Source organism: Oncorhynchus keta, chromosome 1, assembly GCF_023373465.1.
Source record: "Oncorhynchus keta strain PuntledgeMale-10-30-2019 chromosome 1, Oket_V2, whole genome shotgun sequence".
NCBI classification, from domain to species: domain Eukaryota; kingdom Metazoa; phylum Chordata; class Actinopteri; order Salmoniformes; family Salmonidae; genus Oncorhynchus; species Oncorhynchus keta.
This window is the reverse complement of record NC_068421.1, coordinates 20,651,864-20,676,510: the sequence shown is the minus strand read 5'-3', so window position 1 is coordinate 20,676,510 and position 24,647 is coordinate 20,651,864. Positions and strand designations below refer to the sequence as shown.

The 24,647-nt window shown below is 46.7% G+C and overlaps 1 protein-coding gene across 1 annotated transcript in view; it reads right to left on the bottom strand.

Annotated features, from left to right (window-relative positions):
* Positions 1-24,647, bottom strand: part of LOC118394472 (serine/threonine-protein kinase NLK) — a 92,973-nt gene that overhangs the window by 4,935 nt on the left and 63,391 nt on the right. Inside the window, exons 8-9 of the mRNA XM_035787724.2 lie at positions 4,330-4,416; positions 1-199 (exon numbers count right to left, since the gene is read on the bottom strand). Coding sequence (XP_035643617.1) covers positions 1-199; positions 4,330-4,416 — 286 coding nt within the window. The remainder of the gene's footprint in view (positions 200-4,329; positions 4,417-24,647) is intronic.

The following is a 24,647-nucleotide window of genomic DNA, read 5'->3' as shown; positions in this document are numbered from 1 at the left end:
CTTTGACCTGTCTGACGGAGGTCAGATTCTTCTCGAAGCCATCGTCGAACTTGGGGTTGGTGACGGGCTCGAATTCGCTGGTGTAGACACGACCAGAGGAGGTGGTGTAGCAGCACTTACACATACAGGTGTGGTACCTCAGTCTGCCCTCGTCCAGGTAGGGATGGGCCAGGGCATCCTTCGCCGAGATCCGTTTAGACTGGGGGAGGGCCAAACACACACTGATGTATACAGACTACACACACACACACTGATGTAAACAGACTACACACACACACACTGATGTATACAGACTACACACACACACACTGATGTAAACAGACTACACACACACACACACACACACACACACACACACACACACACTGATGTATACAGACTACACACACACTGATGTACACAGACTACACACACACACACACTGATGCATACAGACTACACACACACACACACACACACACACACACACTGATGTACACAGACTACACACACACACTGATGTATACAGACTACACACACACACACACTGATGTATACAGACTACACACACACTGATGTATACAGACTACACTGATGTATACAGACTACACACAGCCACACACTGATGTAAACAGACTACACACAGCCACACACTGATGTAAACAGACTACACACACACTGATGTATACAGACTACACACACACACTGATGTATACAGACTACACACACACACACACACAGATGTAAACAGACTACACACAGCCACACACTGATGTAAACAGACTACACACACACTGATGTATACAGACTACACACACACAGATGTATACAGTACACACACACACACACACACAGATGTATACAGACTACACACACACACACACACACACACTGATGTACACACACACACACACACACACACACACGCACACACACACACACTGATGTATACAGACTACACACACACTGATGTATACAGACTACACACACACACACACAGATGTATACAGACTACACACACACACACACACACACACACACACACAGATGTAAACAGACTACACACAGCCACACACTGATGTAAACAGACTACACACAGCCACACACTGATGTAAACAGACTACACACAGCCACACACTGATGTAAACAGACTACACACACACACACACACACACACACACACACACACACACACACACACACACACACACACACACACACACACACACACACACACACACACACACACACACACACACACACACACACACACACAGACTGATGTATACAGACTACACACACACACACAGTGATGTATAGGGACTACACACACACACACAGATGTATACACACACACAGATGTATACACACACACACAGATGTATACACGTACACACACACACACACACACACACACACACACACACACACACACACACACACACACACACACACACACACACAGATGTATACAGACTACACACACAGATGTATACAGACTACACACACAGATGTATACAGACTACACACACAGATGTATACAGACTACACACACAGATGTATACACACACACACACAGATGTATACACACACACACACACACACACACACACACACACACACACACACACACACACACACACTGATGTATACAGACTACACACACAGATGTATACAGACTACACACACAGATGTATACAGACTACACACACAGATGTATACACACACACACACAGATGTATACACACACACACACAGATGTATACACACACACACACACACACACACACACACACACACACACACACACACACACACACACACACACATGTATACACACACACACAGATGTATACACACACACACAGATGTATACACACACACACAGATGTATACACACACACACACACACACACACACTGATGTATACAGACTACACACACACACACTGATGTATACAGACTACACACACACACACTGATGTATACAGACTACACACACACAGATGTATACACACACACAGATGTACACACACACACACACACACACACACACACACACACACACACACACACACACACACACACACTGATGTATACAGACTACACACACACACACACTGATGTATACAGACTACACACACACACACACTGATGTATACAGACTACACACACACAGATACAGATGTATATACACACACACACACACACACACACACACACACACACACACACACACACACACACTGATGTATACAGACTACACACACACAGATACAGATGTATACACACACACACACACACACACACACACACACACACACACACACACACACACACACACACACACACACACACACACACACACACACACACACACACACACACACACACACACACACACACTGATGTATACAGACTACACACACACACTGATGTATACAGACTACACACACACTGATGTATACATACAGGATTATGAAATCCCTCCAAATCAAATGGTATGTTTGATAAAGCATTTGTTGGCTCTCAAACAGCAGTCTACTGCACATTCTCTCTCTTTCGAGGACACCCCACATTAAAACTAGACCTTGGAATCAAACCAAATCATCCTCAACTGAATAACCATCTGACTAGTCAGCAATATCCCACTTAGATGTGCCAGATTGAAACGAGGGGGGAGAAATACTGCCCTCTGGTCTGGAAGAAGACACCCGAAAAGAAAGGTTGGCTTATTTCCACATTACAGATCTCAATGAGACAACCCTGTATACAGTAGGCCTCAATATCTCAATGTATTTGGCCCCCATCATTACCATATGTCAGATTCCTCCTAATCTGTTAGTGACAGAGCCTCAGAATCATTACTGCACACATCTTATTTCCCCAGTCAGTCAGGAGATGCCAACAAACACAACCGCCTGTGTTCTGTCAACGCTAGTAGGGTTTCTGCGCACGCACGCACGCACGCACGCACGCACGCACGCACGCACGCACGCACGCACGCACGCACGCACGCACGCACGCACGCACGCACGCACGCACGCACGCACGCACGCGCGCACGCACGCACGCACGCACGCGCACGCACGCGCACGCACGCACGCACGCACGCACGCACGCACGCACGCACGCACGCACGCACGCACGCACGCACGCACGCACGCACGCACGCACGCACGCACGCACGCACGCACGCACGCACGCACGCACGCACGCACGCACGCACGCACGCACGCACGCACGCACGCACGCACGCACGCACGCACGCACACACACACACACACACACACACACACACACACACACACACACACACACACACACACACACACACACACACACACACACACACACAGCGGATGTAGGACAAGCATGCAACATTGTTTGGTTTTAATCATCTCCTAAGTGTATGAATAAGTAAACGTGTGGGTCGGGGAGAGAAGATGGCATAGTTAATCAACCTCCCTTTGTTGCATAAGACAGTGAATAACCGTCAACTCGTCAACCTAACTCATGATAGGAGGATATTGTTGCAGGGCAGTAGGGTCAAGGGAGTGCACTTTAGGGGTTGGACATGGAGACATATGCACTGGGGGAACAGTCTTACACTCTAGCTGTTCATCTTTCTGGATTGGCCACTGGCCAGAGGTGAAAGCCTGCCATTGAAGATGTTGAATTCATATCTTTCCAATGTGTAGTGTAGTTGACTGTACAGAAATGATGCAAAAACTGTCTTCGTACCATAAGGTATACTTGCACGTTTTAGGAAAATGAGATATGTTATTTAGACAGAAAGCCAAAAAGCTGCTTCCGTCTGTTAGCAGGAGCCAAAACTCTTGAGTAGTCTTTTTTACATCACTAGATATGGTGTCCAATCTGCAGGTCATTTAGCCTTTGAACCATTACTTGTAATGAGGATATTATTGTTGTTTCTTTTCTTTGGTTAGGCAGAAATGGCATCCTATTACTGTGGAGTATAATGATCTATTTCCCAATAGGCAGGCAGGCAGACAGGCAGACAGGCAGGCAGGCAGGCAGACAGGCAGACAGGCAGACAGGCAAACAGGCAGGCAGGCAGGCAGACAGGCACACTCTCTCTCGTTTACCAAAGCTTGTCGGGACACAATTGATTCCCATTCACAATCCAATTTTCCCTAACCCCAAAACCTAACCTTAACCCTAAACCTAACTACTAACCCCCTAGAAATAGCCTTTTTCCTTGTGGGGACTAACAAAATGTCCCCAAGTAAGTCACATTTCTGTTTGTTTACTATTCTTGTGGAGGCTTCTGGTCCTCACAAGTACAGCTGAACATGACAACACAAAAACATACACAAACACTACTCACCGGATCGAATACAAGCATCCTGCACAGGAGGTGAACAGCTTCGTGGGTAGCCTGGCTGGACAGGGTGTACAGGACAGGAAGGGATGGCTGCAGAGACAGGAAATTACATACAGTCAATCAAATAGTTACACGCACAGTCAATTTAACCAAATAAAGCTATTTCAATGCTGGCCTTGTTTTTATTACATGAGGATTAAAACAATTGTGAAAACAGCTTGGATGATATCATGTACTGTACATTCAACATGACATTTTTGACATTCAGAAGAAGCATCTACCTGTGAAGGCAGTGTCTGTCGATGGTAGTACAGTTTTTGTACAGCAGTCAAGGGCTACTGCATACATATTGCAATGTGGATTCAATTGAATCCTACAGTAGATCTTATCTGTGGCATCAAAGCCAGCCACAGCCAACGATTTTACATATCTCTCCTTCACCTCCAAGGAGATCCTTCAAATGATTGCCCCGCTGTGTGCTTATCTCTCTCTCTCTCTCTCTCTCCAACCCCCCCAACACACACTACACTATGCACAAAGACAGTACAGTATGAAGACACACTACCGGTCAAAAGTTTTAGAACACCTACTTACTCAAGGGTTTTTCTTTACTTTTACTATTTTTTACATTCTAGTATAAAATGAAAGACATAAAAACTATGAAATAACGCATATGGAATCATGTAGTAACCAAAAAAGTGTTAAACAAATCAAAATGTATTTTATATTTGAGATTCTTTATAAATCTTCTTAAGGCTAGGGGGCAGTATTCGGAAGTTCGGATGACTGATGTGCCCAAAGTAAACTGCCTGTTACTCAGGCCCAGAAGCCAGGATAAGCATATAATTGGTAGCGTTGGATAGAAAACACTCTGAAGTTTGTAGAAATGTTGAAATAATGTATGAGACTATAGCATAATTGATATGGTAGGCGAAAATCCAAAGAAAAACAAACCAAAAATATTATTTTTCTACCTCCCAGATTGCAATTCCTATGGCTTCCACTGGATGTCAACAGCCTTTGTACAAGGTTTCAGGCTGGTTTCTTCCAAAACGAGTAAGAATTTTGAGTTATTATACAAATAGTCTCAGGGGAAAATCAGTTTGTTCGCACGCGACAAAGAGGATGTGCGCATGCAAATTTTACATTTCTATTTAACATGCTTCTTTCCATATGAAATATGATAGTTTATTTACATTTTAGGGTACCTGAGGATTGAATAGAAACATAGTTTGCCTTGTTTGAACAAAGTTTAGCTGCAGCTTCTTGGATTCCTTTCTCTGGATGTTGAACGAGTGGATTACAGAAATCGATGGTGCCAACTAAACTGACATTTCGGGATATAAAGAAGGATTTTATCTAACAAAACAACCATTCATGTTGTAGCTGGGACCCTTGGGATTGCGAACAGAGGAAGATTTTCAAAAGTAAGTGATTTATTTAAATCGCTATTTGTGATTTTATGAAGCCTGTGCTGGTTGAAAAATGTTGATGTGGGGCATGAAGGTCAGTCAATAAGGAACATTTCAAGAACTTTGAAAGTTTATTTTAAGTGCAGTCACAAAAACCGCGCTGATGATGAAACTGGCTTATGAGGACCGCCACAGGAATGGAAGACCCAGAGTTACCTCTGCTGCAGAGGATAAGTTCATTAGAGTTACCAGCCTCAGATATTGCAGCCCAAATAAATGCTTCACAGATTTCAAGTAACAGACACATCTCAACATCAACTGTTCAGAGGAGACTGTGTGAATCAGGCCTTCATGGTCGAATTGCTGCAAAGAAACCACTACTAAAGGACAGGAATAATAAGAAGAGACTTTCTTGGGCCAAGAAACACGAGCAATGGACATTAGACTGGTGGAAATCTGTCCTTTGGTCTCTAGAGATTTTTCATTCCAACCGCCGTGTCTTTGTGAGACGCGGTGTGGGTGAACGGATGATCTCTGCATGTATTTCCCACCGTAAAGCATGGAGGAGGAGGTGTTATGGTGTGGGGGTGCTTTGCTGGTGACACCGTCTATGATTTATTTAGAATTCAAGGCACACTTAACCAGCATGGCTACCACAGCATTCTGCAGCGATACACCATCCCATCTGGTTTGGACTTTGTGGGACTATCATTTGTTATTCAACAGGACAATAACCCAATACACCTCCAGGCTGTCACATCCACCTGTGCTATTTTACACCAGGGGCAGCCAGGGCAAGCTGCTTGCCTCTCCCACACCCTCCCCTCAAACATTGCCCTCTCTCTCTGCCCCCATCAATCAGCCCAGAGCACAACAAACAAGTTGTACATCAATCTGCCATTCAACAACAAAGCATTCCCAGGCTACAGCAGGGCACTGTGAAAGGAAGAGTTGCACCTGGGGATGTATGGTGCTGTGGACTAGTGGATGTGATTCCACTGTTTACTCATGCAAACCTGCTACTAACGCTAGCTAGCCTCCTGGAGCTAAGAGATGAGACTGGTGAAAAATGAGATGGGCCGATAAAGATGTAGGTAATTACTTGAACAAACCGCCAGAGACTAGGGTCCAACCAGCATGTCAACGCCATATTAGACTGTTCTGTACAAAGATTTGGAGAAAGGGGAAGGCGGGTTTATTTGGATTGTGTGTGTGTTGTGTGTGCTCCAGCAGCAGAGTGAAGTGTGTGAGTAGCAGCCTCTGGTAACTTCTCTACCCAGATGGACAGCTCAGGTAACAGCAGACTGGCAGTGAGGCTTCCTGATTCAGCAGAAAACCCTTCACTGTGCTTTGCCGTGGTTCGAGGGTAGAGCAGAGTGGTTGGGGGGGTGTGCGTGCGTGTTTGCATGAGAGAGAGCGAAAGAGAGGAAGTGACACATACACAGTGTGCGTGCGTGCGTGAGTGTGGCGAGGGTGTGCTTAGCAGCTTTCAATCCCTTCTCTGATTTCTAAACTCATTTGGCATGGGGTATTGACCTGTCTGAGCCTCCATATCAGGGTGGGTGAGGGCTAGCAACCTGGTGTGTTCTATTTTCCCCTCAAAACATGGTTATTTCATTAGACTATATGAGAACAAATCACAACTAAAGAATCTAAGGGCCGCATTCCTTCAAGTTCTCTATACATCTCATATGACTGGACCAGTTATTGTAGTCCTTTTCTGGATGACTCAGGGTGCATCCCAAGACTCTAAAGCGGTGTCCTCTTCTCGTCTCCTCTCTCCCTCATCTACAGCTTGCTCTGAAAACAGAGTAGGGGTGAAGTGATATGGTGGATGTCTACCTGGAATGTGCGCTTGCCCTTCTTGTTCTCTCACACCAGTACAGATGAAAGAGAGCAGGTGAGGACAGGAAGCTCCATTAGAGTAGTGAGAAGGAGAGGAAGCTTCATTAGAGTAATGAGGAGAGGAAGCTCCATTAGAGTAGTGAGAAGGAGAGGAAGCTTCATTAGAGTAATGAGGAGAGGAAGCTCCATTAGAGTAATGAGGAGAGGAAGCTCCATTAGAGTAATGAGGAGAGGAAGCTCCATTAGAGTAATGAGGAGAGGAAGCTCCATTAGAGTAATGAGGAGAGGAAGCTCCATTAGAGTAATGAGGAGAGGAAGCTCCATTAGACTAGTGAGAAGGAGAGGAAGCTCCATTAGAGTAGTGAGAAGGAGAGGAAGTTCCATTAGAGTAGTGAGAAGGAGAGGAAGTTCCATTAGAGTAGTGAGAAGGAGAGGAAGCTCCATTAGAGTAGTGAGAAGGAGAGGAAGCTTCATTAGAGTAGTGAGAAGGAGAGGAAGCTTCATTAGAGTAGTGAGAAGGAGAGGAAGCTTCATTAGAGTAGTGAGAAGGAGAGGAAGCTTCATTAGAGTAGTGAGAAGGAGAGGAAGCTTCATTAGAGTAGTGAGAAGGAGAGGAAGCGCCATTACAGTAGTGCGAAGCAGCTAGGACACGAGAGGAGAGGGAGCTCCATTAGATTAGTGAGAAGGAGAGGAGAGAAATCTACATTTGGTTAGTAAGAAGAAGAGGAGAGGAATCTATATTAGGTTAGTTCTACATTAGGTTAGTGGGAAGGAGAGGAGATGAATCTACATTAGGTTAATTCTACATTAGGTTAGTGAGAAGGAGAGAAATCTACATTAGGTTAGTGGGAAGGAGAGGAGAGGAATCTACATTAGTTTAGTTCTACATTAGGTTAGTGAGAAGGAGAGAAATCTACATTAGGTTAGTTCTACATTACGTTAGTGAGATGAAGAGAAACCTAGATTAGTTTAGTTCTCCATTACGTTAGTGAGAAGGAGAGATATTCTACATTAGGTTAGTTCTACATTAGGTTAGTTCTACATTACACTAGTGAGATGAAGAGAAATCTACATTAGTTTAGTTCTACATTACATTAGTGAGAAGGAGAGAAATCTACATTTGTCACGACTTCCGCCGAAGTCGGCCACTCTCCTTGTTCGGGTGGTGTTCGGCGGTCGACGTCACCGGCTTTCTAGTCACCACCGATCCATGTTTCAGTTTTGTTTTGTCTGTATTACACACACCTGGTTTCAATTCCCATATCATGTTCCTTATTTAACCCTCTGGCATACATTTCTGTTCTGTCCGTTATTGTTGGTGTCTTTAGTGATTGTTGTATGTGTTAGTGTGTATGTATGTTCCTATTTGGACATTTTTGCTAGACTTTTTGAGTAAACTCCGCTGTGTTGCTAAAAACCTGTGTCCTTCGCCCGACTCCGCTACATCTCTGCACCCAATCGTTGACAGAATCACGGACCGTTCAAATGGAGTCAGCAGGTGCAGCCAGCCCTTCTCAAAGTCTAGGGACAGCCATGGATCGCGTGCTGCAAACAATGGACAGATGGGAGAGAGGAGGCTTTCCTGTCAGTCCTACATCACCTCCACCCGCACCTCAACCTACACCGATGTCTACCCCTCCGTCGACAGGACCCAGTGGGATTCGGCTCTCGCTCCCGGGAGCGTATGACGGAACAGTTGCCGGGTGCCAGGGGTTCCTACTCCAGCTGGAGCTCTACCTGGCAGCTGTTCAGCCGACCCCTTCGGGACGCGAGAGAGTGAGCGCCCCCATCTCCTGCCTGACTGGAAAAGCCCTGGAGTGGGCCAACGCCATCTGGGGAAGGGAAGGCCCGACTCTGGATGACTACGAGGACTTCTCCCGCCGCTTCCGGGCAGTTTTTGATCATCCACCTGAAGGGAGAGTGGCGGGAGGGTGATTGTTTTATCTGAGACAGGGGATGAGGAGCGCTCAAGAGTTCGCACTGGACTTCTGAACTCTGGCAGCTGGTGCGGGATGGAATGAGCGGGCCCTGATCGACCACTACAGGTGTAGTTTACGAGAGGACGTTCATAGGGAGCTAGCCTGCAGGGACACCACTCTCAACCTGGACCAGCTGGTGGACTTGTCTATCCGGCTGGATAACCTGTTGGCCTCCTGCGGACATCTGGATCAGGGTCCACCCGTTCCATTTCCCAGCACCTTGGATCCAACACCGATGGAGTTGGGAGGGGCTGCTATGAGGGGGACCATTCCCTGTACCAGCTATGGCCGCAGAGGGCACACTGCTGGTCGGTGCTAGAGTGGTTCTCCAGGAAGTCGAGGTAGCAGGCGGAGCACTGGTGGGTCATCCCAGGTGAGTAGGCACACAACTCACCCAGATCCCTCTGTTGCACACATGTGGTTACCTCCCCACATTCCCAGCATAAGGCGCTAGTAGATTCAGGCGCAGCTGGGAACTTTATTGACCGTTCCTTAGCACTTAGATTAGGGATCTCTATTGTTCCTGTTGATGTGCCCTTCCCTGTACATGCCTTAGATAATCGTCCTTTGGGGTCGGGGCTAATTGGGGAGGTCACAGCGCCCATTGCTATGAGAACGCAGGGGGGTCACGAGGAGAGAATTAGTCTCTTCCTGATCGACTCTCCTGCGTTTCCTGTTGTGTTGGGTCTTCCCTGGTTGGCCTCTCATGATCCTATTATTTCGTGGCAACAGAGGGCTCTCAAGGGATGGTCCTGTCAGTGTTCAGGGAGGTGTGCAGGTGTTTCCTTAGGTGCCACTACGGTGGAAAGTCCAAACCAGGTTTCCACCATGCACATTCCCCCCGAATATGCCAATTTGGCACTCGCCTTCTGTAAAAACAAGGCGACTCAATTACCACCCCATTGACAGGGGGATAGTGCGATAGATTTCTTGGTAGAAGCTGCACTTCCCAGGAGTCACGTGTATCCTGTCACAGGAGGAACCGGTGGCTATGGAGACATATGTCACCGAATCTCTGGGATAGGGATACATTCAGCCTTCCATCTCACCTGTCTCCTCGAGTTTCTTTTTTGTGAAGAAGAAGGATGGAGGTTTGCGCCCGTGTATTGATTATCGAGGTTTAAATAAGACAACGGTAAAATACAGTTACCCGCTACCGCTCATAGCCAGTATGACCGAGTCATTACACGGGGCGCGCTTCTTCACAAATTTGGACCTCAGGAGCGCTTATAACCTGGTGCGTATCCGGGCGGGAGATGAGTGGAAGACAGCATTTAGCACCACTTCTGGGCATTATGAGTACCTCGTCATGCCGTGCGGGCCCTGATCGACCATTACAGGTGTAGTTTACGAGAGGATGTTCGTAGGGAGCTAGCCTGCAGGGACACCGCTCTCAACCTGGACCAGCTGGTGGACTTGTCTATCCGGCTGGATAACCTGATGGCCTCCCGCGGACGTCTGGACCGCTGGGACGCGGTTTGTGGGGCCATTTAAATGCTCCATCAGTCTTCCAATCCTTTGTAGATGACATTCTAATATACTCCGCTACACGCGCCGAGCTTGTGTCCCTGGTATGCAGGGTGCTTGGTCGACTGTTGGAACATGACCTGTACGTCAAGGCTGAGAAATGTCTGTTCTTCCAACAGTCCGTCTCCTTCCTAGGGTACCGCTTTTCAGCATCAGGGGTATAGATGGAGAATGACCGCATATCAGCCGTGCGTAATTGGCCGACTCCAACCACGGTAAAGGAGGTGCAGCGTTTTTTGGGGTTTGCCAACTACTATCAGAGATTTATCCAGGGTTTTGGTCAGGTAGCGGCTCCCATTACCTCACTGCTGAAGGGGGGACCGGTGCGACTGCAGTGGACAGCTGGGGTGGACAGGGCTTTTGGTCACCTGAAGGCTCTGTTTACCTCAGCTCCCGTGCTGGCTCATCCTGATCCCTCCTTAGCGTTCATAGTTGAGGTGGACGCGTCCGAGGCAGGGATAGGGGCTGTGCTGTCTCAGCGCTCGGGTACGCCACTAAAGCTACGCCCCTGTGCATTCTTTTCGAAGAAGCTCAGCCCGGCGGATCAAAACTATGATGTGGGGGACCGGAGTTGTTGGCTGTTGTCAAGGCTCTGAAAGCGTGGAAAGATTGGCTTGAGGGAGCTAGACACCCTTTTCTCATTTGGACTGACCACCGTAATCTGGAGTACATTCGAACAGCGATGAGACTGAACCCTCGTCAAGCAAGGTGGGCCATGTTTTTCACCCGTTTTATTTTCACCCTTTCCTACAAACCAGTTTCCCATAAACGTTAAGGCAGACGCACTGTCCCGGCTGTATGATACAGAGGAGCGGTCCACGGATCCCACTCCCATAATTCCAGCTTATCGTCTGGTGGCACCGGTGGTATGGGAGGTGGACATCGAGCGGGCGTCACGTGCAGAGCCCACCCCCCTGAGTGTCGAGCTGGGCGTCTGTACGTTCCGTTTGATGTCTGCGATCGTTTGATCTGTTGGGCTCACACGTCACCCTCCTCTGGTCATCCTGGCATCGGTCGGACGGTGCGCTGCCTTGCTGGGAAGTACTGGTGGCCGACATTAGCTAAGGACGTGAGTGTTTATGTTTCCCCCTGTTCGGTATGCGCACAGTGCAAGGCACCTAGACATCTACCCAGAGGGAAATTACAACCCCTTCCCGTTCCACAACGACCGTGGTCACACCTATCGGTGGATTTCGTGACGGATCTTCCCCCGTCGTGGGGTAACACCACGATCCTGGTCGTGGTGGAACCATTTCTAAGTCCTGCCGTCTCCTTCCTTTGCCCGGTCTCCCTATGGCTCTACAAACTGCGGAGGCCCTGTTCACCCACGTATTCCGGCACTACCGGGTGCCTGAGGATATAGTTTCTGATCGGGGTCCCCAATTTATGTCTAGAGTCTGGAGGGCGTTTATGGAATGCCTGGGGGTCTCGGTCAGCCTTACCTCAGGTTTTCACCCCGAGTGTAACGGGCAGGTGGAAATAGTCAACCAGGATGTGGATAGGTTTCTGCGGTCCTATTGCCAGGATCGTCCGGGGGAGGAGGCGGTTTACATCCCCTGGGCGGAGATGGCCCAAAACTCCCTCCGCCACTCCTCTACCAACCTATCACCGTTTCAGTGTGTGCTGGGTTATCAGCCGGTCCTGGCACCATGGTATCAGAGCCAGATTGAGGCTCCTGCGGTGGATGAATGGTTTCGGCACTCAGAGGAGACATGGAACGCTGCCCATGTGTGGCTACAATGGGCCGTCAGGAGGCAAAAGGCGATTTCCGACCGCCACCGCAATGAGGCCCCGGTGTATGCACCGGGGGATCGTGTCTGGCTTTCGACCTGAAATCTGCCCCTTCACCTTCCCTGCCGGAACCTGGGTCCGCGGTTTGTGGGGCCATTTAAAGTCCTGAGGAGACTGAACAAGGTTTGTTATAGGTTACAACTCCCCCCTGATTATCACATTAACCCCTCGTTCCATGTGTCTCTCCTCAGGCCGGTGGTGGCTGGTCCGCTCCAGCAGTCTGAGGCGCGGGAGGTTCCTAAGCCCCCTCTGGACATCGAGGGGGTCCCGGCGTATACCGTACGAGCCATCATGGACTCAAGGCGTCGGGCAAGGGGCCTTCAGTACCTCATGGAGTGGGAGGGGTACGGCCCGGAGGAGAGATGCTGGGTACCGGCGGAGGACATCCTAGATCCTTCATTGCTCCAGGAGTTTCACCGTCTCCAACCGGATCGCCCTGCGTCCCGTCCTCCGGGTCGTACCGACGCCGGTGTCGGCGCACGGGGGGGGGGGTACTGTCACGACTTCCGCAGAAGTCGGCCCCTCTCCTTGTTCGGGTGGTGTTCAGCGGTCGACGTCACCGGCTTTCTAGTCACCGGCTTTCTAGTCACCACCGATCCATGTTTCAGTTTCGTTTTGTTTTGTCTGTATTATTACCTTATTTAACACTCTGGTATACGTTTCTGTTCTGTCCGTGATTGTTGTTGTCTTTAGTGGTTGTTGTATGTGTTAGTGTGTATGTTTGTTCCTAATTGGAATTTTTGCTTGACTTTTTGAGTAAACTCCGTTGTGTTGCTCAAAACCTCAAAACTCCGCTACATCTCTGCACCCAATCGCTGACAACATTAAGTTAGTGAGAAGAAGAGGAGAGGAATCTACATTAGGTTAGTGAGAAGAAGAGGAGAGGAATCTACATTAGGTTAGTGAGAAGATGAGGAGAGGAATCTACATTAGGTTAGTGAGAAGCAGCCCGAGTGCCTGTACTTCTCTGTGGACGTTCTCGCTGTCTGGGAGAACAAACAGATGTAATGACGTTGCTGATGCAGCTCGGAAAACCTTGTCTTCAAAAATGGCACTCGCTCCTCCTCCTGCCATGTTTCACTTCTCTCTTCCCCCCATCCCTCCCTCCCAAGCTCCAAAACCCCAGACCCCCATTGCGTAAAAAGGAACCCCTTCTTCCCTCTTCAAAGCTCCTTGGTCAACCTCTCACCCTCCTCTCGCAGGTCCTTCACTTCCTCCAGAGGGAAACGAATGGGGGGGATGAGAAGAGGGCAGGGGCTCTCTGTGATGCTTCATTCTCTCCACCTCTCTTATCTTCACAAAGAGCCTGTCCTCTTACGTGAATTACGTAGCTCCCCAAACTCTCCACAAAAACTCCAAGAGTGTGTTGACCTCTGGCTGCATCTTGTAAGCGTTGAACTTGCACCTGAAGGAACAGCTAAAACCAGGGCTTTTACAGAGATGTTATGTACTGAATGAGGTCAACTTGTGAATAATCATCCACAGAAAGATGCAAATCAGCCACTGAACAGCCACCCTGCAGGTAGAGCATGGTTGGTAGTAATGGGGGGGAATCCAGTTACATTACAGGATATTATTTTTGATGATATACTGTATCATATTGTTTTGACAATATCACAATATTATTTTTATGGTAGTTTGCTGTACCTCCACCAAAACTCAAAGCTTGTTCTCCATATTCTTTTAAATAGAGAGCCAATTTGTTTTCATGACTCTCTCGTCACTCTGCAGCAGACGTATGGTGAGCAATATTTTTGCAACATCAAATCATAATAAATACACAGTATCGAATCGCAATACATATAGAATTGTGAGAATCAGGGAGAGGGGGTTCAGATGAACAGCCACCCTGCAAGTAGAGGACCAGCATGGTTGTTGGGGGTGTAAGATTAACCCCAGATGTTAATATATTTCCTACCACTGCATTTCTGTGAGCGTCATACACTTTTTGAGACTACCGTCAAGCCCCCCTCCCTCCAACTTCAACCGCAAGATGGCACAATGTGTCCTGGGACTGCACTGGTGGCAGGAAACATGATCCCTTTTGGCTTGGACCCCACCACCATCCTCTAACCCACATCCCCCATCACTCCCCTACCCCTCCCTCCTCTCCCTATGCTGTCCCTACTGTCCCCAGGTCTGTAATCCAAACGTCAGTCGATAGAAATGATTAAAACATCCTGCTCCACGCATTGCCTAGCCTGCAGGAGACACACACATGGGAGGGAGCGTCGAGTGACAAGGTCATCCAAATGTCAGCGTTTGCTTACAGTGATGGGGGGGTGGGTGGTGGCCGTGTGCATGTACACACACACACACACACACACACACACACACACACACACACACACACACACACACACACACACACACACACACACACACACACACACACACACACACACACGACACGGGGTAGGGAGATGGCAAGGAGGTAGAAGAGTGGCCTGGCGTGTGGGTCGATGGGAGGCAGGGGGCAAAGCCACAGTGCTTGCTCTGTAGTTCCTGTTCCCTGCAGGATACCATCTGCCCAAATCAGACATGGAAGACGCACAGAACACACACCAAATACCAATCAACCATTGGCTGGTTACTGGCTATCTCATTCCTTTCACAGAGACCCGACCCACTTACACAAATCTGTCAAGCCTTAGTAATGAGGACTGTAGGATCACACTCACACACACCAGGGCTGTCCCCGACAAGACAAATCTTGGTGACTGAAAGTAATCAGTTCTTTCAACCAATTGATTGGTCGAAATGTTTAAACGTATGTGTTTTAATAAAATAAACTATATACGCATTGAGCTTGTCTGATACTTTAAACTGAGTGTTGAAATAAGACACAAGAGAGAGCCAGATATCTAGATAACCAGAGGGGAAAAAAATGTACCTGACCCAACCATTCTCCTCCCGCTCCTGCTGGATTCTGCCATTGCTCTCCTGAAGTTGCCGGTAATAGGCTACATGGGGAGTCGGCAACCTTTCTCTCAATTTATTTCACAATTTCTACTGATCTGCGTGCCCATTATAGTTTTCATATGCAGATTTTTATGGAACAGTTTCATTTATTTATAATAATGTCTTCATATCTCAAAATCATTGTCATGTGGTTAATCAAAATACTAATCTAAATGAAAATGATACAAACCTAAAAAGTAACTTCTATTCCCATTGCCAACTATGTAAAAATTGCCTACATAAAGCCAACAAAATAAAATCTGCAGCCTCCAGGTAGAAAATATCCTGATAAAAATAAATATCCTATAAATCACATTGGCTACATTGGCTTGTCTGCAATGAACTTTAATCATTGTATCAACTATTAACTTGGGTCCAGTCAGAAGCTTGCGCTAGCGAACTTGTAGCATTGGATAAAATATTCAGGTTCCTCAGAGTTTCCCGCGCCAGTGAGCTTGGGACAGACACAGCTGTAGGCTACTTGCGAAAGGGATAAGAAGCAGTGCTTGACTTGGGCCGGAGCTCACCAGAGCTGAGTACAGACACCTCAAATGTTCTACTGTTTGAGCTAGTGTTCCTCTTTTAATTGTTATTATTATTTTTTGTGTATTTTGCCCCCTTTTTCTCCCCAATTTCGTGATATCCAATTGCGATCTTGTCTCATTTCTGCAACTCCCAAACAGGGTCGGCCGAGGCGAAGGTCGAGTCATGCGTCCAGCCTAACCGCGCTTCTTAAAACCCGCCCGCTTAACCCGGAAGCCAGCCACACCAATGTGACTGAGGAAACACTGTTCAACTGACAACCAGAGTCAGCCTGCAGGTGCCCGGCCCGTCACATGAAGTCGCTAGAGCGCGATGAGCCCCCCCCAGCCAAACCCTCCCCTAACCCGGACGATGCTGGGTCAATTGTGCACCGCCCTATGGGTCTCCCGGTCGCGGCCGGTTGTGACACAGCCTGCAGTGCCTTAGACTGCTGCGCCACTCGGGAGTCCCTGAGCTCCTGATCCTCATACAGAATATTATATCAAATTGACTTTTCGTCGAGGTCTCCACAATGGATTAGTTCCCTGAGATGGGCACAAATATATACAGTACCAGCCAAAAGTGTGGACACACCTATTCATTCAAATGTTTTTCTTAATTTGGACTATTTTCTACATTGTAGAATAATAGTGGACATCAAAACTATGAAATAACACATGGAATTATGTAGTAACCAAAAAAGTGTTAAACATATCAAAATAGATTTTAGATTCTTCAAAGTAGCCACGTTTTACTTTGATGACAGCGGTAGCTATGAGGTAGTCCTACCTGGAATGCATTAATTTAATTAAAAGGTGTGCCTTGTTAAAAGTTCATTTGTGTAATTTCTTTCCTTCTTAATGCATTTGAGCCCATAAGTTGTGTTGTGATAAGGTAGGGTTGGTATACAGAAGATAGCCTTATTTGGTAAAAGACCAAGTCCATATTATGGCAAGAACAGCTCAAATAAGCATCATTACTTTAAGACATGAAGGTCAGTCAATACTAGAGGTCGACCGATTAATCGGAATGGCCGATTAATTAGGGCCGATTTCATGTTTTCATAACAATCGGAAATCTGTATTTTTGGGCGCCGATTTTAAAAATATTTTTGTATTTTTTTTTATACCTTTTATTTAACTAGGCAAGTCAGTTAAGAACACATTCTTATTTTCAATGACGGCCTAGGAACTGTGAGTTAATTGCCTTGTTCAGGGGCAGAACGACAGATTTTTACCTTGTCAGCTCGGGGGATCCAATCTTGCAACCTTACAGTTAACTAGTCCAACGCTACAACCACCTGCCTCTCATTGTACTCCACGAGGAGCCTGCCTGTTACGCGAATACAGTAGAAGCCAAGGTAAGTTGCTAGCTAGCATTAAACTTATCTTATAAAAAACAATCAATCAATCATAATCACTATTTATAACTACACATGGTTGATGATATTACTCGTTTATCTAGCGTGTCCTGTGTTGCATATAATCGATGCAACGCTGGGGGATGATTTAACAAAAGCGCATTTGCGGAAAAAAAAGCACAATCGTTGGACGGGTTAGCAGGCCAAATTTACCAGGTGAAATTGTGTCACTTCTCTTGCGTTCATTACACGCAGAGTCAGTGTATATGCAACAGTTTGGGCTACCTAATTTGCCAGACTTTTACGTAATTATGACATAACATTGAAGGTTGTGCAATGTAACAGGAATATTTAGACTTATGGATGCCACCCCTTAGATAAAATATGCAATGTAACAGGAATATTTAGACTTATGGATGCCACCCCTTAGATAAAATATGCAATGTAACAGGAATATTTAGACTTATGGATGCCACCCCTTAGATAAAATATGCAATGTAACAGGAATATTTAGACTAATGGAAGCCAACCCTTAGATAAAATATGCAATGTAACAGGAATATTTAGACTTAGGGATGCCACCCCTTAGATAAAATATGCAATGTAACAGGAATATTTAGACTAATGGAAGCCACCCCTTAGATAAAATATGCAATGTAACAGGAATATTTAGACTTATGGATGCCACCCCTTAGATAAAATATGCAATGTAACAGGAATATTTAGACTTATGGATGCCACCCCTTAGATAAAATATGCAATGTAACAGGAATATTTAGACTAATGGAAGCCACCCCTTAGATAAAATATGCAATGTAACAGGAATATTTAGACTAATGGAAGCCACCCCTTAGATAAAATATGCAATGTAACAGGAATATTTAGACTTATGGATGCCACCCCTTAGATAAAATATGCAATGTAACAGGAATATTTAGACTAATGGATGCCACCCCTTAGATAAAATATGGAATGTAACAGGAATATGGAAGCCACCCCTTAGATAAAATATGCAATGTGTAACGATGTTCATCTGTTGTTTGAAGAGAGTCAGACCGAAATGCAGCGTGTAGGTTACTCATGACTTTTAATGAAGATAATGCGGTACATGAAATAACTGAAAATACAAAAACAACAAACGAGTGAAACTAATTACAGCCTATCTGGTGACTAACACAGAGACAGGTACAATCACCCACGAAATACAACGCGCACTCAGGCTACCTAAATACGGTTCCCAATCCGAGACAACGAGAATCAGCTGACTCCAATTAGGAATCGCCTCAGGCAGCCAAGCCTAACTAGACACACCCCTAATAATACACACTCCCAATAAATACAAACCCCAATACGAAATACAACATATAAACCCATGTCACACCCTGGCCTACCCAAACATATAACAAAAACACAAGATACAATGACCAAGGCGTGACAGAACCCCCCTAAGGTGCGGACTCCGGGACGCACCTCAAGAGCATAGGGAGGGTCCGGGTGGGCGTTTGTCCATGGTGGCGGTTCTGGCTCGGGACGTGGACCCCACTCCATAAATGTCCTAGTTCCTCCCCTTCGCGTCCTAGGATAATCCACCTTCTCCGCCGACCATGGCCTAATAGTCCTCACCCTGATCCCGACATAACTGAGGGGCAGCCTCGGGACCGAGGGGCAGCTCGGGACCGGGGGCAGCTCGGGACCGAGGGGCAGCTCGGGACAGAGGGGCAGCTCGGGACAGAGGGGCAGCTCGGGACAGAGGGGCAGCTCGGGACAGAGGGGCAGCCGGGACAGAGGGGCAGCTCGGGACAGAGGGGCAACTCGGGACAGAGGGGCAACTCGGGACAGAGGGGCAACTCGGGACAGAGGGGCAGAGGGGCAACTCGGGACAGAGGGGCAACAGAGGGGCAACTCGGGACAGAGGGGCAACTCGGGACAGAGGGGCAACTCGGGACAGAGGGGCAACAGAGGGGCAACTCGGGACAGAGGGGCAACTCGGGACAGAGGGGCAACTCGGGAGGGGCAGAGGGGGCAACTCAGGACAGAGGGGCAACTCAGGACAGAGGGGCAACTCAGGACAGAGGGGCAACTCAGGACAGAGGGGCAACTCAGGACAGAGGGGCAACTCAGGACAGAGGGGCAACTCAGGACAGAGGGGCAACTCAGGACAGAGGGGCAACTCAGGACAGAGGGGCAACTCAGGACAGAGGGGCAACTCAGGACAGAGGGGCAACTCAGGACAGAGGGGCAACTCAGGACAGAGGGGCAACTCAGGACAGAGGGGCAACTCAGGACAGCAGGGCAGCTCAGGACAGAGGGGCATCTCAGGACAGAGGGGCAGCCCGGGACCGAAGCAGCCCGGTACTGAGAGGGAGCCCAGTACAGAGAGGAAGCCTAGTACTGAGAGGAAGCTCAGTACTGAGAGGAAGCTCAGGCAGGTAGTAGGCTCCGGTAAATCCTGGCTGGCTGGCGGAACTGGAAGATTCAGGTTGACGGGCAGATCTGGAAGATTCAGGTTGTCGGGCAGATCTGGAAGAGACTGGTTGTCGGGCAGATCTGGAAGAGACTGGTTGTCGGGCAGTTCTGGAAGAGACTGGTTGTCGGGCAGTTCTGGAAGAGACTGGTTGTCTGGCAGATCTGGAAGAGACTGGTTGTCTGGCAGATCTGGAAGAGACTGGTTGTCTGGCAGATCTGGAAGAGACTGGTTGTCTGGCAGATCTGGAAGAGACTGGTTGTCTGGCAGATCTGGAAGAGACTGGTTGTCTGGCAGATCTGGAAGAGACTGGTTGTCTGGCAGATCTGGAAGAGACTGGTTGTCTGGCAGATCTGGAAGAGACTGGTTGTCTGGCGGCGCTGGGCTGACTGGCGGCACTGGCGGCGCTGGGCAGACTGGGAGCACTAGCGGCGCTGGGCAGACTGGCGGCGCTGGGCTGACTGGCGGCACTGGCGGTGCTGGGCAGACTGGGAGCTCTGGCGGCGCTGGGCAGACTGGGAGCTCTGGCGGCGCTAAACAGGCGGGAGACTCCGACAGCGCAGGAGAGGAGAAAAGCGCTGGCTGCGCTGAACAGGTGAGGCGCACTGGAGGCCTGGTGCGTGGTGCTGGAACTGGTGGTACTGGATCGAGGACACGCACAGGAAGCCTGGTGCGCGGAGCTGCTACCGGAGGACTGGTGTGTAGAGGTGGCTCTGGATAGACCGGACCGTGCAGGCGCACTGGAGCTCTTGAGCATCGAGCCTGCCCAAGCTTACCTGGCTCGATGCCCACTCTAGCCCGGCCAATAGGAAGGGCTGGTATGTGTCGCAGCTGGCTCTGCACCCGCACTGGAAACACCGTGCGCTCCATAGCATAACACGGTGCCTGCCCGGTCTCTCTAGCCCAACGGTGAGCACAGGGAGTATGCGCAGGTTTCCTACCTGGCATAACTATTCTCCCTTTTAGCCCCCCCCCCCAATAAATGTTTTGGGGTGACTTTCCGGTTTCCAACCGCGTCGCTGTGCTGCCTCCTCATACTTGTGCCTCTCCGCTTTAGCTGCTTCTATTTCCTCCTTGGGAAGGCGATATTCTCCCGGCTGCGCCCAGGGTCCTTTTCCATCTAATATCATCTCCCAAGACCAGAAGTCCTCATATTGCTGCTCCTCACAATTAACAGGGAGAGTAGGCTCAGGTCTGACTCCTGACTCTGCCACTCTCTCTCTGCGCTTTCCCCCGTTACCTACGGTTTTCGCTCTGTAAAGCCGTGCTTTCCTTTTCGATTCCATACGTGTATAGCCCTCTTCGCATTGCTGTAGGGAATCCCAGGCGGGCTCCTGCACTCGCTCTGGGTCGGCCGCCCACCTGTCGATTTCTTCCCACGTTGTATAATCCCTGCTTCTGCCGTCCATAACGTCCTCCTTTAGATCCTGCCAGTTCACACACTGCTCGGTCTGTGAATGGTGGTGGGTGATTCTGTAACGATGTTCGTCTGTTGTTTGAAGTAAGTGAGACCGAAATGCAGCGTGTAGGTTACTCATGACTTTTAATGAAGATAATGCGGTACATGAAATAACTGAAAATACAAAAACAACAAACGAGTGAAACTAATTACAGCCTATCTGGTGACTAACACAGAGACAGGTACAATCACCCACGAAATACAACGCGCACTCAGGCTACCTAAATACGGTTCCCAATCCGAGACAACGAGAATCAGCTGACTCCAATTAGGAATCGCCTCAGGCAGCCAAGCCTAACTAGACACACCCCTAATAATACACACTCCCAATAAATACAAACCCCAATACGAAATACAACATATAAACCCATGTCACACCCTGGCCTACCCAAACATATAACAAAAACACAAGATACAATGACCAAGGCGTGACACAATGTAACAGGAATATTTAGACTAATGGATGCCACCCCTTAGATAAAATATGCAATGTAACAGGAATATTTAGACTTATGGAAGCCACCCCTTAGATAAAATATGCAATGTAACAGGAATATTTAGACTTATGGAAGCCACCTCTTAGATAAAATATGCAATGTAACAGGAATATTTAGACTTATGGAAGCCACCCCTTAGATAAAATATGCAATGTAACAGGAATATTTAGACTAATGGATGCCACCCCTTAGATAAAATATCCAATGTAACAGGAATATTTAGACTTAGGGATGCCACCCCTTAGATAAAATATGCAATGTAACAGCAATATTTAGACTTATGGAAGCCACCCATTAAATAAAATATGCAATGTAACAGCAATATTTAGACTTATGGATGCCACCCCTTAGATAAAATATGCAATGTAACAGGAATATTTAGACTAATGGATGCCACCCCTTAGATAAAATATGCAATGTAACAGGAATATTTAGACTTAGGGATGCCACCCCTTAGATAAAATATGCAATGTAACAGCAATATTTAGACTTATGGAAGCCACCCGTTAAATAAAATATGCAATGTAACAGCAATATTTAGACTTATGGATTCCACCCCTTAGATAAAATATGCAATGTAACAGCAATATTTAGACTTATGGAAGCCACCCGTTAAATAAAATATGCAATGTAACAGGAATATTTAGACTTATGGAAGCCACCCCTTAGATAAAATATGCAATGTAACAGGAATATTTAGACTAATGGAAGCCACCCCTTAGATAAAATATGCAATGTAACAGGAATATTTAGACTAATGGATGCCACCCCTTAGATAAAATATGCAATGTAACAGGAATATTTAGACTTAGGGATGCCACCCCTTAGATAAAATATGCAATGTAACAGGAATATTTAGACTTATGGATGCCACCCCTTAGATAAAATATGCAATGTAACAGGAATATTTAGACTTATGGATGCCACCCCTTAGATAAAATATGCAATGTAACAGGAATATTTAGACTAATGGATGCCACCCCTTAGATAAAATGTGCAATGTAACAGGAATATTTAGACTTATGGAAGCCACCCATTAAATAAAATATGCAATGTAACAGCAATATTTAGACTTATGGATGCCACCCCTTAGATAAAATATGCAATGTAACAGGAATATTTAGACTAATGGATGCCACCCCTTAGATAAAATATGCAATGTAACAGGAATATTTAGACTTAGGGATGCCACCCCTTAGATAAAATATGCAATGTAACAGCAATATTTAGACTTATGGAAGCCACCCGTTAAATAAAATATGCAATGTAACAGGAATATTTAGACTTATGGATGCCACCCCTTAGATAAAATATGCAATGTAACAGCAATATTTAGACTTATGGAAGCCACCCGTTAAATAAAATATGCAATGTAACAGGAATATTTAGACTTATGGAAGCCACCCCTTAGATAAAATATGCAATGTAACAGGAATATTTAGACTAATGGAAGCCACCCCTTAGATAAAATATGCAATGTAACAGGAATATTTAGACTAATGGATGCCACCCCTTAGATAAAATATGCAATGTAACAGGAATATTTAGACTTAGGGATGCCACCCCTTAGATAAAATATGCAATGTAACAGGAATATTTAGACTTATGGATGCCACCCCTTAGATAAAATATGCAATGTAACAGGAATATTTAGACTAATGGATGCCACCCCTTAGATAAAATATGCAATGTAACAGGAATATTTAGACTAATGGATGCCACCCCTTAGATAAAATGTGCAATGTAACAGGAATATTTAGACTAATGGAAGCCACCCCTTAGATAAAATATGCAATGTAACAGGAATATTTAGACTAATGGATGCCACCCCTTAGATAAAATGTGCAATGTAACAGGAATATTTAGACTAATGGAAGCCACCCGTTAGATAAAATATGCAATGTAACAGGAATATTTAGACTTATGGATGCCACCCCTTAGATAAAATATGCAATGTAACAGCAATATTTAGACTTATGGAAGCCACCCCTTAGATAAAATATGCAATGTAACAGGAATATTTAGACTAATGGATGCCACCCCTTAGATAAAATATGCAATGTAACAGCAATATTTAGACTAATGGATGCCACCCCTTAGATAAAATATACAATGTAACAGGAATATTTAGACTAATGGAAGCCACCCCTTAGATAAAATATGGAACGGTTCCGTATTTCACTGAAAGAATAAACGTCTTGTTTTCAAAATGATAGTTTCCGCATTCGACCATATTAATGACCAAAGGCTCATATTTCTGTGTGTTATTATGTTATAATTAAGTCTATGATATGATATTTGATAGAGCAGTCTGACTGAGCGGTGGTAGGCACCAGCAGGCTCGTAAGCATTCATTCAAACAGCACTTCCGTGCCTTTTGCCAGGAGCTCTTCGCTGTGCTTCAAGCATTGAGCTGTTTATGACTTCAAGCCTATCAACTCCAGAGATTAGGCTGGTGTAACCAATGTGAAATGGCTAGCTAGTTAGCGGGGTGCGCGCTAATA